Below are 16,918 nucleotides of genomic sequence, written 5' to 3'. Positions count from 1 at the left end.
TGCCTCCACACTGGAGAAACAATCCACTTTCAGCCCGCCTTAACTGCCTTGGTTCAGTGCCAACGAACTGCGGGGACTGTAGTTTTGTGAGGCATTGAGCCTTCTCTGCCTGAGGTAGCTCTGGGCCACAATAAACTACAATTCCCAGGGTTCCCTAGGACTGAGTCAGGGCAGCGAAAGCGCTCTCAAACTGGATTGTTTCCCCAGCAGGGAATTGTGGCTGAAGGCCTGTCAATCAACAGTTCCTTCGAGCCAATAGAAACTGTAGGCGGGACCAAGGGCAGAGGGGGCGGGAACGTTTTCTTGGTTTTTCTTTCACTTACTCGCGCCTCCTCTTCTCACTGGCTGGCTGGACAGTCAATCAAGGGCGCAGCGCTGCTCTCAGCCAATGAGATGCCCCGACGAGGCCGAGGACTGGAGGGAAAGTTCGAACACAGGAACAAGATGGCGGCGGCGACGGCGGAACTGAGGCGGCGGTGAGGTGCTTCTGTGTTCTCGGCCGGTCCGCCTCTGCCTCCACCGCCGCGCTGGAAGAGGCTCCCGGCGGCCTCAAAGCGGGGCCTCTTCGGCCGAGGCCCTCCCTCTCCGCCGCCGGCGATACAGGCTGACGATGATGAAGGAGGGAGCCTGCTGGACATGGTGGGAAGAGTGCGCATGCGCGGCCGGTGTGAGCATGCGCAGAGGCGTCGTGGCGGTGGCAGCTCCTCGCTCGCCCTCTAGTGGCAGGATGCAGCCAAGCAGCCTCCAGCGCGCCGCCTGGCTTTGCGAGGCTCTGCGCTCAGTGGAAGACACGTGAGTGAGTGAACGTGGGAACGCCGCTGGACCCGTGCACTGAGCCTCCCCGCGCGGGGTCCGAGCCTTGGGCGCCTCTCCCTCCTCCGCCCTTTGTATCGAAGCCATGGAAACCTCCATTTCTGACTTACGGTGACTCTTATCACAGGGTTTCCTTGGCAAGTTTATTCAGAAGGGGATTGCCATTGCCATCTTCTGGGGCTGAGAGAGTGTGACTTGCTCCAAGTCACGCAGTGAGCGTCCATGGCCAAGGCGGGATTCAAACCCTGGTCTCCATAGTCCAACACTCAAACCACTAAACCATGCTGGCTCCAGTTACTACACCGGTTAGGAATAGTTAAAATGCTTTTAACATTGCGAATGGCTTATTTATTAAATAGCTTTAAGTTCTTTTGCAAGATTTCAACAAGTTTCAAGCTGAGTGCAAGCTGATCTCTCCCTTATCTAAAGGCTTGGGACCAGAAGCGTTTAGGATTTGGGAGTTGTTTTGGATTTTGGTGTATTTTGCATCGATATAATGAGAGAGATCTTAGATCGACACCTGAGTCCAAACACAAAATTCATGTTATGTTTCATATGCATCTTATGCACATTGCCTGAACACATCCAACTGGTTGTCATTTGCTGCGTCGTTGCCTTGAGCCACAAGGAGAGGTGGATAAGAAGTAATGATGATGATGATGATGATTCTCCTCTTCCTCCTCCTCCTGGTTCAACAGGTGAAGTGGGGTGCAGGGATTATACGTCTGATTTCCCAGTGTCTAGGGGAGCATCCACACTGCAGAATTAAAGCAGTTTAATAATATAATAATAATAATAAAAAACAATTATTTATATCCCGCCTCTCTCTACGGATCGCAGCGGGTTACAGAATGCTGTTTAATACATAATGCACTACATAATACAATAACATGCGCAGTATTCAACACCACTTTGACTGCCCTGACTCCATCCGACAGAACCCTGGGATTTGTAGTTTGGTGAGGTATTCGGCAGGGACTGTTGGACGCAATATGAATGCCCCCGGCAGTCCCTCTTAATCTGAGCACCAGATTCTGGAGACCAGGGTTCGAATCCCCGCTTGGCCATGGAGACCCACACTTGAGTCTATGACTTTTTTTAAAAAAAAAATGTATTTAACATCTTCAAACATTACAAACATTAAAATTCCATAAAACAAATCATCTATTACTACTATATTATAAGTCTACCATATATATATATATATATATATACTATGTATATTGCTATCCCTATTCCTTTCTTCATTAACACTTCCTTAGGCACACTCCAAAGATCCTATACATACTTATCACCCCCCCATCCCACCCAAATCAGGCCTTTTCCCCCCAGGATTCCCTGGACAACACCACTGTGATGGCATCCCCCTGCCTCCCCATAGACCTCTTGGTTCCTCTCAAGTTAATGCGCCTTTGTGTGGGGAGATGTGGGGAGGGGGGTGTATGGCCCTTTTCTCTGTCCCCCAATTTGCCAAATAAATTACACTGTGTTCAAAGCCTGGCTGCCCCTTCCTTTTTTGCAATTTCCCCATTGGGGCCGCATCTTTAGATGCAACACGATTGTCATTCACACCATTCGTGGAGCAGGTAGTTGTCCTCTGAGGTGGACAACCATTGACCCTCCCGATGCAGACTGCAACTCCCATCAGCCCCAGCAAGTGGTGGGGATGGTGGAAGCTGTAGTCCAATGCCATCAGCAGGGCTTAATGGGTATCTCCTATCAGGAAGAGAGGAATTTCCCCCCTACTTTCTGCATCCGCTCCTCTGCTCCATAATGCCAGACAAAAGGCCAAAATTGGCTTTAAAGCCTGGTGCAAAAGAGAGGAGAAAGGTCCCAGCCTCCTGCTTTTATTTCCATGCAGAGAGCACCAGGAGCCAGCGGAGACAAGGGTGCCCCATAGCATGTGCAGAGTGCCTTTCCAGCTAAGGTCCCCATATTGAAGAGGAAACTACTATGGTTTAATGGTGACAACATTGGGAAAAATCTGGGTTTGAATCCCCACTGAGCCAAGAAAGTTCACTGGTTTTTCTCTGGTTGCATCTGCACTGCAGAACTAGTCTAGTTTGACACCGCTTTAACTGCCATGGCTCCATGCTATGGAATCCTGGGATTTGTAGTTTTGGGAGGTGCTGAGCTTTTTCTGCCAGAGAGCTCTGGTCTCGCAACAAACTACAAATCCCAAGATTCGTACAATGGAGCCAAAGTGATATCAAACTGCTTTATTTCTGCAGTGCCGATGCAGCCTCTGTCTCTCTTTTTCAGACTGGCCTACCTTGCAGGGCTGTTCTGAGGATGAAGGAAGAGAACCACAATCCCCAACTTGAGTTTATTGAAGGACGTGGCAGGAATAAATGAAAGTGTTTTCCTTTCTAATAACAATTTAGTCCCCTGCAAATGAAATTTTCCATTGCTCTCCAAATTTTTAGCCTTGCAGGGAGTAAAACCAGGGAGACGCGTTCACACCTTAAACCTTTCTGTTTGCAACATTTCCCTGTTTTTAAATCCTGTTTTTAAAATGCTTAAATTGAAGTTTTAAATCCCTGCGATGCTAGAAATCTGGGTGAGTGAAGGAGAAGGCCACTTGTGCAGAATCCTTGGGGAGGGCAGTGCCTTCATTTTAGCCTCCTTCTCCTTATAGTTAAATTTCTGGGTGGGAGATAGGCATATCTTTATATATATTTATATGGATATATTTGCTGGTGGTGACTGTAACTGCTCCTGTTGCCTATACGTAATTCATGGCTTGGAAAGGGGGATTTTTACAGGTGTTGGTCATTTAACAGCAGAAGGAATAGGGAAAGCCATCATCTTTGCTCTCCAATGAAAGGTAGGCTAGAGAGATCCCCCTGCCCCAAATAACATGGGAGCCCTCTTCCAAATTCTTAGGCCCCGAGGAGTGCTTAACTCTCATTGGTTTTCCTCTTAAAGGCAATTTTGTTTTTAATTTGGAGTTTTTTGGCATTTCCAAAATTTGAATCACTGTCGCCCTCTGCTGGCCATTCTGTGGCATGGCAAGACCAGAAAAAAGCCTCTGCCATAACGTTGATTTTGCAGTCATGCCCCTCAGCCAATGGGAACGGAGGAAGGTCCAGAGACTAGGGTTCCCTCGAGAGCAGAACCTCCGCCTCCTCATTGAGGCTGGCCAATAGCAGACTGGCCTGAAAACAGCCCGGCTCCGTTGTTTTCCTATTGGCCGGCCAGCCAGCCACAACGGTGGCCAACTGACACTTTGGCGGCCAACTGACACTTTGGCGGCCAACTGAAACTGTAGGCGGGACCAAGGGCAGAGGGGGCGGGAACGCTTTCTTGGTTTTTCTTTCTTACTCGCGCCTCTTCTCCTCACTGGCTGGCTGGACAGTCAATCAAGGGCGCAGCGCTGCTCTCAGCCAATGGGATGCCCCGAAGAGGCCGAGGCGGGAAAGTTCGAACACAGGAACAAGATGGCGGCGTCAACGGCGGAACTGAGTCGGCGGTGAGGTGCTTCTGCCTCCACTGCCGCCCTGGAATAGGCTCCAGGCGGCCTCAAAGCGGAGCCTCTTCGGCCGAGGCTCTGCCTCTCCGCCGCCGGTGATACACAAAGGGAGTTTTTTTTCTTAGCTTCTCCCTCCCTCGAGGGCGCGCGTGACCAATCAGTCCATAACAGTCACGGTGGCCACGTGACACTGAAGCCCACCCTACCGTTCCAGTGAGAAATGTCTTGGTCAAGTGGATCGAGTAATGGTAAGCAGGGAGGTAGCTAAGGGGGGGGGGTTTCATTCAGGGGTCAAGACCCCCCCTTAAGCAGGAGAGAAAAGGGTGCTTGTTGGAGCGCGCACACGCAACCCAAACCCAATCAAACTCCAGGGAGAGCCCCACCATCATGTCGCAGTCCACTTTTCCCTAGTTTGGTTATCTTTCATTTCTTATTAGATGATGTAAGCCAGTCCGAAGCAACACGTTGGTTCAAACGGTGCATACAAGGAAGCTGCAAGATTGCACGTTTGACATCCGAAAACTGCGAGCTGAAAAGAGAAGTCACACAGCTAAAAGCAGTAATTGCCCAGGAAAAGTCTGCAAGGAAAGAGGAGAAGGCTCAGCATGCCCGGCAGATTAAAGAACTGAAAAAGATAATATCTGGTAGGTGCTTAAATCTGTCAGGAACGGAGGAAGGTCCAGAGACTAGGGTTCCCTCGAGAGCAGAACCTCCGCCTCCTCATTGAGGCTGGCCAATAGCAGACTGGCCTGAAAACAGCCCGGCTCCGTTGTTTTCCTATTGGCCGGCCAGCCAGCCACAACGGTGGCCAACTGACACTTTGGCGGCCAACTGACACTTTGGCGGCCAACTGACACTTTGGCAGCCAACTGACACTTTGGCGGCCAACTGACACTTTGGCGGCCAACTGACACTTTGGCTGCCAACTGACACTTTGGCGGCCAACTGACACTTTGGCGGCCAACTGACACTTTGGCTGCCAACTGACACTTTGGCGGCCAACTGACACTTTGGCGGCCAACTGAAACTGTAGGCGGGACCAAGGGCAGAGGGGGCGGGAACGCTTTCTTGGTTTTTCTTTCTTACTCGCGCCTCTTCTCCTCACTGGCTGGCTGGACAGTCAATCAAGGGCGCAGCGCTGCTCTCAGCCAATGGGATGCCCCGAAGAGGCCGAGGCGGGAAAGTTCGAACACAGGAACAAGATGGCGGCGTCAACGGCGGAACTGAGTCGGCGGTGAGGTGCTTCTGCCTCCACTGCCGCCCTGGAATAGGCTCCAGGTGGCCTCAAAGCGGAGCCTCTTCGGCCGAGGCTCTGCCTCTCCGCCGCCGGTGATACACAAAGGGAGTTTTTTTTCTTAGCTTCTCCCTCCCTCGAGGGCGCGCGTGACCAATCAGTCCATAACAGTCACGGTGGCCACGTGACACTGAAGCCCACCCTACCGTTCCAGTGAGAAATGTCTTGGTCAAGTGGATCGAGTAATGGTAAGCAGGGAGGTAGCTAAGGGGGGGGGTTTCATTCAGGGGTCAAGACCCCCCCTTAAGCAGGAGAGAAAAGGGTGCTTGTTGGAGCGCGCACACGCAACCCAAACCCAATCAAACTCCAGGGAGAGCCCCACCATCATGTCGCAGTCCACTTTTCCCTAGTTTGGTTATCTTTCATTTCTTATTAGATGATGTAAGCCAGTCCGAAGCAACACGTTGGTTCAAACGGTGCATACAAGGAAGCTGCAAGATTGCACGTTTGACATCCGAAAACTGCGAGCTGAAAAGAGAAGTCACACAGCTAAAAGCAGTAATTGCCCAGGAAAAGTCTGCAAGGAAAAAGGAGAAGGCTCAGCATGCCCGGCAGATTAAAGAACTGAAAAAGATAATATCTGGTAGGTGCTTAAATCTGTCAGGAACGGAGGAAGGTCCAGAGACTAGGGTTCCCTCGAGAGCAGAACCTCCGCCTCCTCATTGAGGCTGGCCAATAGCAGACTGGCCTGAAAACAGCCCGGCTCCGTTGTTTTCCTATTGGCCGGCCAGCCAGCCACAACGGTGGCCAACTGACACTTTGGCGGCCAACTGACACTTTGGCGGCCAACTGACACTTTGGCAGCCAACTGACACTTTGGCGGCCAACTGACACTTTGGCGGCCAACTGACACTTTGGCGGCCAACTGACACTTTGGCGGCCAACTGACACTTTGGCGGCCAACTGACACTTTGGCGGCCAACTGACACTTTGGCGGCCAACTGACACTTTGGCGGCCAACTGACACTTTGGCAGCCACCTGAGTGCGTGCCGTGAACAATGTCCGAATCCAATGACAGTGAGGCGAAGGGGGGTGGGTGGGTTGTTTGGACTGATTCCATACCCTTTAACTGTCCAGGGCAGGCGTCGGCAACCTATGGCCTGCGGGCCGCATCGGGCCCGCCAAGGCAGCGGGACCGGCCCCAGCCCGGTCCTGCCGCCGATTGCCGCCGCCAATTGCCGCCCCCACCGCAGCTTGGGTGCCGCTCCGGGCTCCCGCGGGTGCCTCGCTGCCATCCTCCTCCTCCATCGCGCATGGCCGTGCGGAGGAGGCGGAGGAAGAGGAGGCCAGCGAGGTCTGGGGTGGAGGAGGCAGCGCCTCCTGCGTGCGGCCGCGCCACCTTCTCCGCCTCTCTGCGGCCGCTGGCTTCTTCCCTCTCAGCCTGGCTGGGGCCTGGGCACCACTCAGGCCGAGGAGAAGCCAGTGTCGCCGCTGGCTTCCCCCTCGGCCTGGATGGGGCCTCGGCGCCGCTCAAGCGAGAGAGAAGCCAGCAGCCTCGCTGGCTTCTCCCCCCGGCCTCCAGTAGGAGCGGCTGCGTGCCGCAGCAACCTCCTCGACCCGGGAAAAACATGGGTCGATGAGGAAACCATGCAGGGATGCCCCCTAGTGGTGAAAAAGCGGGAATGTCCCACCAGCAGCCGGCTTATGGCAACCTTATCAAAGGTCTCCACAGTCTGACCTTTGCAAGAGCTGAGAGGAAGAGCCAAGAGTACCACTTTTCCCTAGTTTGGTTATTTTTCATTTCTTATTAGATGATGCTGATGAATCAGAAGCCAAACATTGGTTTAGAAAATGGATGCGGGGAAACTGCAAGATTTCATCCTTACTGTGGAAAAATTGCCTTCTAAGAGAGGAGAACATGCAATTAAGAACAGCACAAGCCCAGGAAAAGGTTCAGCATACCGAACAGTTGAAAGGGCTAAAAAAGCAAATCGCTGGTAGGTACCTCAGTCTGACAGGAACTGAAAAGCCCCTTTCCTGGGATTAGCCTCATAGTTTTGGTGCAGTTTGGCAGGCACCATTTTAGAAGCCGGGGTGGTGGGCACCATATTTTAAATATTTATTTACCTTAGTTCTAGAAAGAATGCTTCTCCAGAGGGGAGATCTGAGAATCCCTCCACCTCATCCAGCTCCAAACAGCACATGGATGTGTGGTAACAGGTAACTAGCAATGCAGTGGGTGCTTAGTATACATGGGGGACTCCCGCGTACACCAAAATCCGTGTATGCTCAAGTCCCATTTGGCCCCAATGGCGGTGCGCATGCTTGGCCTCCCAGCCTCATCACCGACATGGGAAATCTGGGTGGTGCACTTGGAGCATGGCATATCTGCATATAAGGAGGGCCGAATTTTCTCTTTTCAGGTTCTGCCGGTACAGAAACGGAGAGGAGAATGGGCACTCTGACATGTGTAGAAGAAGCAAGATCCACTTGCCAAAAGTAAGAAATGCATTTAGGGAAAATTGCTGCATGGCGGGGGTTAGATGAATTGCCCTTGTGCTCTCTTCCAACTCAAATCCATGTTTTTCATGTTTTTTAGGTTTAAATCTAAAATGCAGTTTTCTCCTGGATACGTTTAAGTCTGCAGTTGAACTGGATGGATGTGTGTGGATTCATACCATTAAATTTCCTTGAGTGTACAAAACTGAGAGATAATTTGTTGCTTTCTTAGACAACGTTTGTCAACATACCTCTGAGGAGTGTCATATATATTTTTTATGGCTGCTTTTTCATTCAATAATTACATGACATTAAGAAATGGTGCCTGAGTTTGCTTGCTTTCCTGTATCCCCTTTTCATGTTGTAAATAATAAATAAAATTTTTATTTATATACTGCTTTTCTTCAAATCAAAGCGGTTAACAACATTTACATGTACAATATAAACCCATCAAATACAAAACATCATAAACACCAAGATTACACAATAAAACCACACTTAAAACCACATCTCATGCCAGCTCAACAATGCTGACGAGGGGGGGGACACGTCGGGTGTCAGGAGTCAGGAGTCAGGGGTATGCCTGCTTGAAAAGGTGTGTTTTTAACCCCTTCTTAAATTGGTTCAGTGAGGTGGCCGAGCGGAGCTCGTCGGGAAGCGAGTTCCAGAGGATGGGGGCCGAAGTAGAAAAGGCCCTCCTGGTGGTAGTAGCTAATCTGACCTCCGGAACCCTTAACAGTTGCTTCCCAATTGATCTGAGTGTGCGGGGCGGATTGTATGGATTGTTGTGTTGTCTGTGTTAGATGGTAAGCCTGTGCATAGAGAATATCTTCCTCCGTTTTCTGTTTTGAATTTTTGGGCATCACCTACGAGATACTAGGTAAGGTATCATCATCTTCATGGTCAGCTGTGGACTCTTGAGTCTTCAGAGGTTCATGAATGTGGTGCCTGAGTGAACACACTTTTAATGTTTTCCCATGATGAACGTCTTGGGAGCACTTCTGTATTTAGAAAAAGCAGTACCTCAATTCTCAAACTGTTCTTGAGAAGGACTTTAGACATAGTCTGCTTTACCCTCACACACTAGTTTTCTATCCCTTCCAAGCCCCAGAACAATCAGCCAGCAATCTGTGACTACAAACACACACTTTAGAATATTTTTATGTTTATTCTTTTGTATATCTCTGCAAACTTTGAAGTTCTAGAGAACCCCATGTCTCTTGTGCATGGGTGATGCCATTTTGGTTTATAAGGAACAACGCTCATGCATGAATAACTGAAGATGAAGGAAAGATAACACAGGGGCCTTTTCATGGCATTACTGTCATGATCATGGAAAAGCCTACCAGAAGCAACTGCGTAGTGTAGATTATGAATTCTTGTCCAATCTGGCATTGCAGTGGTTTGGATGATAGAGAGATCCTTCCATCAGTGTGACAGCTCATAAGATCCTATTGTTAAGGATGCAGCAAAGGGCACGGGACTTATCTACATCTCTTATTTCACATCTCATTCCATGTACACACCAGTATTGGCTTCTGAGAAACTACTTCCTTTGTGGCTGTGATTTTTCCCCCCCCCGTTTGCTTTTTGTTTGTCTTTTCAGCAATTGGTAAAGAAGTTACAAGATAAAGAATAGGAAGTTGATGAGCTAATGGTTCAGATACAGACAGAAAAGGTAAGCTTGGGTAATTTGCTTCCCTAGGTAAAAGTTTTGGGATTTGGCTTCCTTGCTTTAGAACCATCCCTATTGCAACATGTCTGTATGCACACACATGTATATAAATGATATAAGAAGCCAAACTTCCACCTTTCTGTTCTCTTGTCTGTTTGCACCCCTATTCTAGGACCAAGCCAAGACCGCTGCTGAGCTCACAAAATCTATGGAAGCTGTGCGGGGACATTTGCAGGCACAGCTGCGCAATAAAGAAGCCGAGAATCACCGCTTGGGCATCCAGATCCGGGTACAGCTCTTTGTGCTCTTGAGTGGCAGAGACCCATAGCTAAGATTGCAATGAGACCAGGTGGCACCGTGAGTTGTACCAGTTCCAAGACGGCAGGTGGAGATAAAATATCATTAAAATTAGCACATTAAGGTGGAAAGCTGAAGCTTTACTCCACTGCGGTGCTTCTTTATTATACTCAAGGAACTTTTAGGAGTATTAAAAAGAAAAGTGGCTCCTTGCATATTCGCTGTCTGAAGTGGTATGGTTCATTTTGCTAGTTGTTCTATCACCTTATTTTGCTGCATGTGTAGATTAGAGCTGACCCCCAAAATAGATTGTGTGGGTTGTGGATGGGGAAGGGAAATAGGTCTGCTTGTATCTTGGCTTCTGTGGATACTGCAGTTCCTAGCAGAACTCTCTTGGTTTTGATGAATAATAGACAGCTTTGAAATCCATCTGGTGGTAATACAGACCAAGAGGGACCAACAGCTTCACTTGCTTTTAAGGCAGGGTATTTTTAAAAACACGTTGAGGAAGTTGACTGTCTTAAATGCCCATTTAATCTATTTGAGAGCCTTGAGTGCCATCTTGTTGCCTTCCTTCCAGAATCTGGAACGAGTTGCGGCTCAACATAAGGCCGAAGTGGAGAACATCATGGAACAGCTGAAGGAGCTAAAGGCAAAGGGAGAGCGGGACAAGGAGGGCCTGAAAAATGCCATAAAAGCACAGAAAGAGCGAGCAGAACGGAGCGAAGAATATGCTGATCAGCTGAACGCCCAGCTAGCGGAAAAGGTAAGGGTTGCTCTGGCCATCCTCACAAACTGGGCATTTGTTTTTCTTGCTTCTCAGTTGTGGATATCCTCCCCCAGCTGTCTCTTTATGTACTTTTGGATACTAGTAATAAAGACTGAAGTCACATCTGTATCTTGCTAATATTTCAGCTGCTTCAGGGATGTGATTCAGAATCTTAGTTTTCAGAACTTAAAAAGCAATTAAGCAATTCTGTTTTTTTAAAAAGCACATGGTTCAGACACATTTAAAACATAATTAAAAGTGTAGAAGTCCAGCACACTACCTTCAAAACGCTCTTGTGCTGCATGATTTAGGATTCAAAGGCCTGCCTAAATACTAAGCACATGTATATGCACAGGGCACTGTGAAGTTGATTTACTTTCACCCATCTTATGGTTAATATAGTGTCAGCTCAGGATCAGTTCCTGTTCTCTGTGGCAAATGATGCCATTGTACTTCCTACCGCCTGACTTATTTCATCTTGCATGCTTGGCAGGATACCTATGTTGCGGAGGCCTTGTCTACATTGGAGTCTTGGAGAAACCGCTACAACCAAGTGGTGAAAGACAAAAGTGACCTGGAGGTCGAGATAGTGATGTTGAACAGGTATGAACTGCACTGAGGTTTGGGAATAGCTTAAGGAGTTGGTTCCTGGAGCAACAAGAAGCTGGCTTGCCCTTATAAGACATGTTTTGTTGTGTTTAGGCTCGAGTACGATGCTTTTTGTGGGCTGCCCTTGAAGGTATGGTTTAATAACTCTATTTGGTAGACCTAGGCATTTGAATTATGTGACATCCCTTCCAAAGTAGTTATGCCTATGGTTTATCCATTTGTGGCCCCATTTTAAGGTTTTCTCCTACTTTTTCCACATGATAGGCTCTAAGGACCTCAAGGTGGTGCTTAGGGTTCTGCTTCATCCCACCCTAATTTTATATTCACAACTCAGAGATAGCAACTATCTGAAGGTCATGTAGAGAGTTTTCCATCTGAATTTGAGCTTCCTCTGACACGCTTACCTGAGTATATTCAGCTGGGTATCTTCCAGATGTTTTGGGTTATATCTGCTGTAATCCCTTGCCTTTGACCAGGCTGGCTAGAGCTGATGTGGATTGTAATTCCAAACATCTAATTGGTTACCTGGTTGCTCTCTTTGAGAACTTGATGATGCCCGATGGTTTTGAGATGCTCCACATATGTAAAAGCCTATTTTGTGTTGAAGATGTGTCTCCCTCCCTTTCATATTTGGTAATGCTTCATTTCCCTCTGCTTCATGGCAGCCGTATTCAGATAGAATATAAACACTGTTGACGTTCATTGCAACCAGACCATCTCTTCTCTATGAACACTGTCCCTTATCTTGTGGTTCTTACAGAATAGCATGATACCAGGGGAGGAGAGGATGAATGAAGCGCAGAAAGAAATAACAAAACTCAAAGCCTCCCTCAAGAATTATGAAGGCCTGATTGAAACCTACAAGAATCAGGTATGGTACCCTGGGCCCCTTTGTGGTCATCCCTTCTTCATGTGCCCAATTCTGTTGAACCAAAGCCCAAGGATTTTATTAGTAGGTCAGATCTGTCTCTTGGTTTTCAGGTGTTCTTGGCTGTTCGTAAGCCTGTTTCTTAGCAAGTTACATGGGTCTCTTTATGTTGTGCCTAGGTGGTGAAAACACGAATGGAGGCTGATGAGGTGACTGTGAAACTGGAACAGTGTGACAAAGAGAACAAAGCACTGAAAGAGGAAATGAGCAAGGAAATTGAGAATGTAAGTGTTTGTGCCAAATTGTTGCTGAATGGCGCAAACTGGGAGGGTCCTCTGTTTCTCTTCTTTTTATAGGTATGGAAGGGGCATATCCAACTCTATTTCTAACTGCCATGATCTCAGTTTCTACCTGGTTTTATCTCTGTCTCTGACTGACCCTTCCCATATTTCTACCTGGACTCTACAATATATCCTCCCCTCTGGCTCCTCTCTGATACTCCGCAAGTCGTAATTGGCTGGCTCTACCTAGACTTGCCCAGCTTCTTGTTTCACAGGTGCCACTTTACCTAAAATGCACAACTTTATTGCTATACTGATGGAGCGTCCTGTGTTTCCGTCTTTAGGCTCGTAAGCAGTTCCAGAACCAGGTTGCTGAGTTGGAAAAGCTTCCTGAGATCTTGAGGATCACTGAGACCAAACTGGCTGAGTGTCAGGATCAGCTCAAGAGTTATGAGAAGAAGAACATGGACCTTTCAGCCATGATTACGGACCTCCGCCAGCGGGTAAGGGACTGGCAGAAGACGCCCACGCGAACCTCAAGCCGGGGACCAAAATGAGCCACCTTTAGCATCAGGAAAGTGCAATCTCTTGTCTCTTGTCTCGTCTCTCTTTGAAATGATTAAAACAACTGCACTGCCAAATAAATGGATGCGTGGCATATCTTTCTTTTTGCTATTCATATTATCCCCAAGTTTGCTGCCGAGCTTCCTTCATGCATGCTTTTTGCAGGGTCTTATCTATTGTTAAGGTTTATCAGCTCCCTTCATTCTTGTGGCTCTGTTTTTATTCACTGAATTGGTCCTTGTTGTGAGTCTGTAGATAACTAAAATCCTGACACACCATGCAGAATCCCAAGAGCACTTGCTGTTTGAATCAGGGAACAATAAGTTTTTAGCTCTGCTGACTGAGGAGAAAGCTCAGTGGCCAAGCAGTGTGAGATCAGAGCGCTCTACCAAGAATGTTTGCACAGTCTGGCATATTTGGCATAACTGATTCTATTCTTAGTATGGAGTGATAAGATACTGGGCTAGCATGTGAAAATTCCCCTCTGAGAGTAGAACTCTCCCTCCATTGATAAATAAAATATAGTAAAGATGAGAAAACTGAAGTTCTTGGGATGTTGAATGTTGTGCCCAAATCAGTTTCTGAACCTCAGCAGGTCAAGTACAAATGTATGCAATTCAATATGTATACTGCAAGTGCCTCCAAAGTTCTTTTAAAAAGCAAAAGATCTAGTGCTGATTTGCTTCCAGTTATTAAAATCAGGGAAGCTGGGAAGGTTATCTTTGTACATTGTCCTGTAAACTGCTCTGCAGGATTGTTGGTCATCTAAGCTTCACCTCCATGCATTTTGGGGCTCTGAATTTACACCTGCCAGGTGTGGTCCTTGAATGCCTGGCACCAGGCAATTGCTTTTCGTTCCCTGTAAACTTCAAATGTGCTGTTTTGGGAGAGCCCCTGCATCCTTTTACTTTGCCCCATAAGCCATTTTCTATCTATTCCTGCACCGCTTGCCTCAATCTGTGTGCTTCGCTTTGCTTGCAGGTGGCTGGCAGCTCTTCTGTATGATGCTGAGAAGAAACTATTTCATGCTGGATAAAAATTAGCCCTAAAAAGGGCCCAATACTTGTAAATCAGAAGGTGCCAGGACTCAACCGTGCCCAGCATCCTCTCTCTGACGGGATAGACCTCCATCATAATTCAGAGCACTCATGGGGACAGGTTAGTTAAAGGGTAACTTAGTAGTGGAGCAAAATACATTGTGAGCCAGAGAATCTCTTTATTCTTACCCTATCTGTCTCAAGTCTACAGCCTGAGACTGAAAGCAGATCATGGTAGAAAGCACCACTGAGTCCTGGTTCCACTTGGGTGCTGGACACAGTAGCTTTGCCTACTCCTTTATGCCTCCTTCTTTTTCAACAAGTCTTTCCTGTTTCCCTGGGAAGCACAGATGGCAGAGGCCTTCTTCACGGAAAAGAGGGAGCCCCCAGATCTGGCTCTTGTTCTTGGGTCCCTGGTATTCCTTAAAACAATTTACACGGTTCACGCTTGTTTTCCTTTTTGCCTTTTCCATTTTAGATTGAGCTCCAGGGAGACAAGATGGAGGTGACGAGAGAAAAATATCAGTTGGCCCAAGAAGAGAACAAACAACTGGTCCACAAGCTGGAAGAGATGGAGAGGTTAGAGAGTGTAGTGGAATCTGAGCTCATACTGTAGGAACATTTGCCCACTAGATCACAACTGTTGCACAAGGTTCGGATTTGAAACTGAGAAAGTGTTGTCATGGCCATGACTGTGGTAGTATTGGGAAAACTAAAAAGGAAGCTCTCAGATCTGTTCTCCTACAGAGGAAGGCTGACCACAACAGTGACATTGGTTTCTCTCAGATACCTGTCGGAGGCCAGCCAGTTCATTTTCCTTCCCAGGTGATTTGGATTTATATGTGTGTGTGTGTATATATATATATATATATCTTGTTTTATGGTTCTTACTTAGGAAACTTGAAGCAACAAGCAGCCAGAACATCGAATTCCTGCAGGTCATTGCCAAAAGAGAGGAGTCAATCCATCAGTCCCAAATGAGGCTTGAGGAGAAGACCCGGGAATGTGGCTCTTTAGCCCGTCAGCTGGAGATGGCTATTGACGATGCCAAGAGGCAGGTGGGTATCTCCCTCTCTTGGCCAGGAGAATTGCTGTGTGTATGTGTGTATCAGGTGGTGGAGGAATGCTGTGTGTTGAATGTTTTCTGACCTTCCAAAAGTTGAGATCAGACTACCACTGTTACCAGTCTCCTTTCCAAAGAGGAATCTTGGCTCCCCTCTCCCCCAAAATCAAACTCATTCTTTCTGCCTTGCTGCAGTTGGAGCAAACAAGAGAGCGAGCCGCAGCAAGGGAACGAACAGCACAGTCCAAGATACTGGATTTGGAGACTCAGCTGAGCAGGACAAAGACAGAAATGAATCAGTTGCGACGGAACAAGGATGACGTGAGTGCTGGGCAGAAGCAGGGACTCCTCCTTTGAGAAAAGCCGCTTTGGTCCAGCAAATGGAATGAGATTCTCAGCTTCAGAGATTTGGGCAGTTAGATTTCATACCGCCCCTAACGAAGGACATTGAAATACATTTAAGCCGAAACGCATTGAGCTGTTTCCAAAGTAAAACAGCCATCTATTGAGCACATAGATATCTTAGAATAAGGAATGAATAGACCTTATCTTCTGACTGTGTCATTCTTTGCTTTGCCTAGCAATCTCCTACTCTGGTTGGGAAATGTTGTACTGGTGACATTGATGTGGTAATGATGTGTTTGAATCCTTTGTGTCTTTCCACAGGCAGAACATAGATACCAAAGCCGCCTCCAGGACCTGAAGGATCGTCTTGAACAGTCGGAGAGCACCAACCGCAGCATGCAAAACTACGTCCACTTCCTCAAGTCTTCTTACGCCAATGTCTTTGGAGATCTACATACTTCTGATCATCCACCTGTTTTCATATGTGTGACTTAGTGTTGAGCAGTGAGGTTTTATCTGTCAGGTGTGCATCTTACTGTTTTGTTTCCACTCTGATGTGTGTCTCTGTGTGACCTCTTAGTTGCCGTTATCCTGGAATAACTTCTGATCTGGAGTTGCATGTGCCAATCCCCATTGCGGGCGGACGCAAGGCTGAATTGCTTTTGATGTTCTCTTCTTCTTCTTGTTCTGTTTTTGTTTATAGTATGTTATGTAATTTTTGATATGGTTTTAGCTTGTGTATTATGTATTTTTAACTGTTGTGAACCGCCCTGATCTTATGGAAGGGTGGTATACAAATAAAATGTTTATTATTATTATTATTATTCTGGCTTGCGAAGTTAGGGAGAAACTGATTGTTTGCGGAAAGCACAAACGTAACACTTATGTCTTCCCAATATTTGTTGCTTCTTAATGATTTTGCGTTGTGGTTGTGTGGGTGAAGGTGGAGGGAAAAACCAGCCGACTGCATTGCTGTTATGAGTTTTTACTATTTATATATGAGACCATCGAACCTATATTTGAGTTTAACGTGTGACTTTTTAAAGAGAATGGAAATGGTGCTGTGATAAAGCTTTTTTAAAAAAGAAAGCATTGCAAGTTTCATTGGTGCGTTTCGTTTTTTGTCTTTCCTCCGCTTTAAACATGGCTGCTGCGTTCCCTTTTCCCTTGTGGCCGCTGTGCCTTCAAGCTGCCTGTCAAGTTATGGCAAAACCCATGGATTTCGGAGGGTTTTCTGAGGCAAGGGATACTCAGAGGTGGGTTCGCCAGTTCCTTCCTCTGAAATACAAAGAATAGCGTCTGATCTTCATTGGCGGTCTCCGTCAGACGTCCTCCTTTTCCAGGACATGTCCTACATTCCAGCCTTCTTCTGCCCAAGAGGAATTCCATTA

The 16,918-nt window shown here is 47.4% G+C and overlaps 2 protein-coding genes across 4 annotated transcripts; both read left to right on the top strand.

Moving 5' to 3' along the window:
- Positions 1 to 440: 440 nt before the first annotated feature.
- LOC149307965 (uncharacterized) lies at positions 441 to 9,633 on the top strand. 3 transcript variants are annotated; one of them, XM_089534768.1, is made up of 7 exons: positions 441 to 1,511; positions 4,723 to 4,929; positions 5,956 to 6,162; positions 7,332 to 7,517; positions 7,653 to 7,740; positions 7,944 to 8,019; positions 8,120 to 9,632. In XM_089534768.1, exons 1-7 carry the CDS (start codon positions 1,310 to 1,312, stop codon positions 8,123 to 8,125), a joined length of 972 nt encoding a protein of 323 aa, XP_089390894.1. In that variant the 5' UTR covers positions 441 to 1,309; the 3' UTR covers positions 8,126 to 9,632. The 3 variants fall into 3 exon arrangements, with proteins under 3 accessions (XP_089390894.1, XP_089390896.1, XP_089390895.1); XM_089534769.1 differs by lacking the exon at positions 441 to 1,511 and adding an exon at positions 1,518 to 4,533 and having other exon boundaries at positions 8,120 to 9,630; XM_089534770.1 differs by lacking the exon at positions 5,956 to 6,162 and having other exon boundaries at positions 8,120 to 9,633.
- On the top strand, positions 9,000 to 16,616 carry LOC149307964 (outer dense fiber protein 2-like). Its single transcript, XM_089536836.1, is given in 13 exon segments — positions 9,000 to 9,038; positions 9,626 to 9,697; positions 9,867 to 9,983; positions 10,572 to 10,757; positions 11,254 to 11,363; positions 11,463 to 11,499; positions 12,130 to 12,240; positions 12,417 to 12,521; positions 12,863 to 13,021; positions 14,598 to 14,698; positions 15,015 to 15,177; positions 15,378 to 15,503; positions 15,849 to 16,616. Coding segments are annotated over 13 exon segments (1,500 nt in total). The 3' UTR covers positions 16,023 to 16,616.
- Positions 16,617 to 16,918: the final 302 nt, after the last annotated feature.

Source organism: Sceloporus occidentalis, unplaced genomic scaffold (assembly GCF_023333645.1).
Source record: "Sceloporus occidentalis isolate IW3139 unplaced genomic scaffold, rSceOcc1.0.p SCAF_8, whole genome shotgun sequence".
Taxonomy (NCBI): domain Eukaryota; kingdom Metazoa; phylum Chordata; class Lepidosauria; order Squamata; family Phrynosomatidae; genus Sceloporus; species Sceloporus occidentalis.
The sequence above is the reverse complement of the archived record's forward strand: the minus strand, read 5'-3'. Positions and strand labels throughout refer to the sequence as shown.

Coding starts and splice junctions, on each gene's coding strand:
- LOC149307965 (XM_089534768.1), top strand. CDS start 1,310: ATGAGAGAGATCTTAGATCGACACCTGAGTCCAAACACAAAATTCATG. Junction 7,518..7,652: donor GCTAAAAAAGCAAATCGCTG/GTAGGTACCTCA, acceptor TATTTACCTTAG/TTCTAGAAAGAATGCTTCTC. Junction 7,741..7,943: donor ACATGGATGTGTGGTAACAG/GTAACTAGCAAT, acceptor TTCTCTTTTCAG/GTTCTGCCGGTACAGAAACG.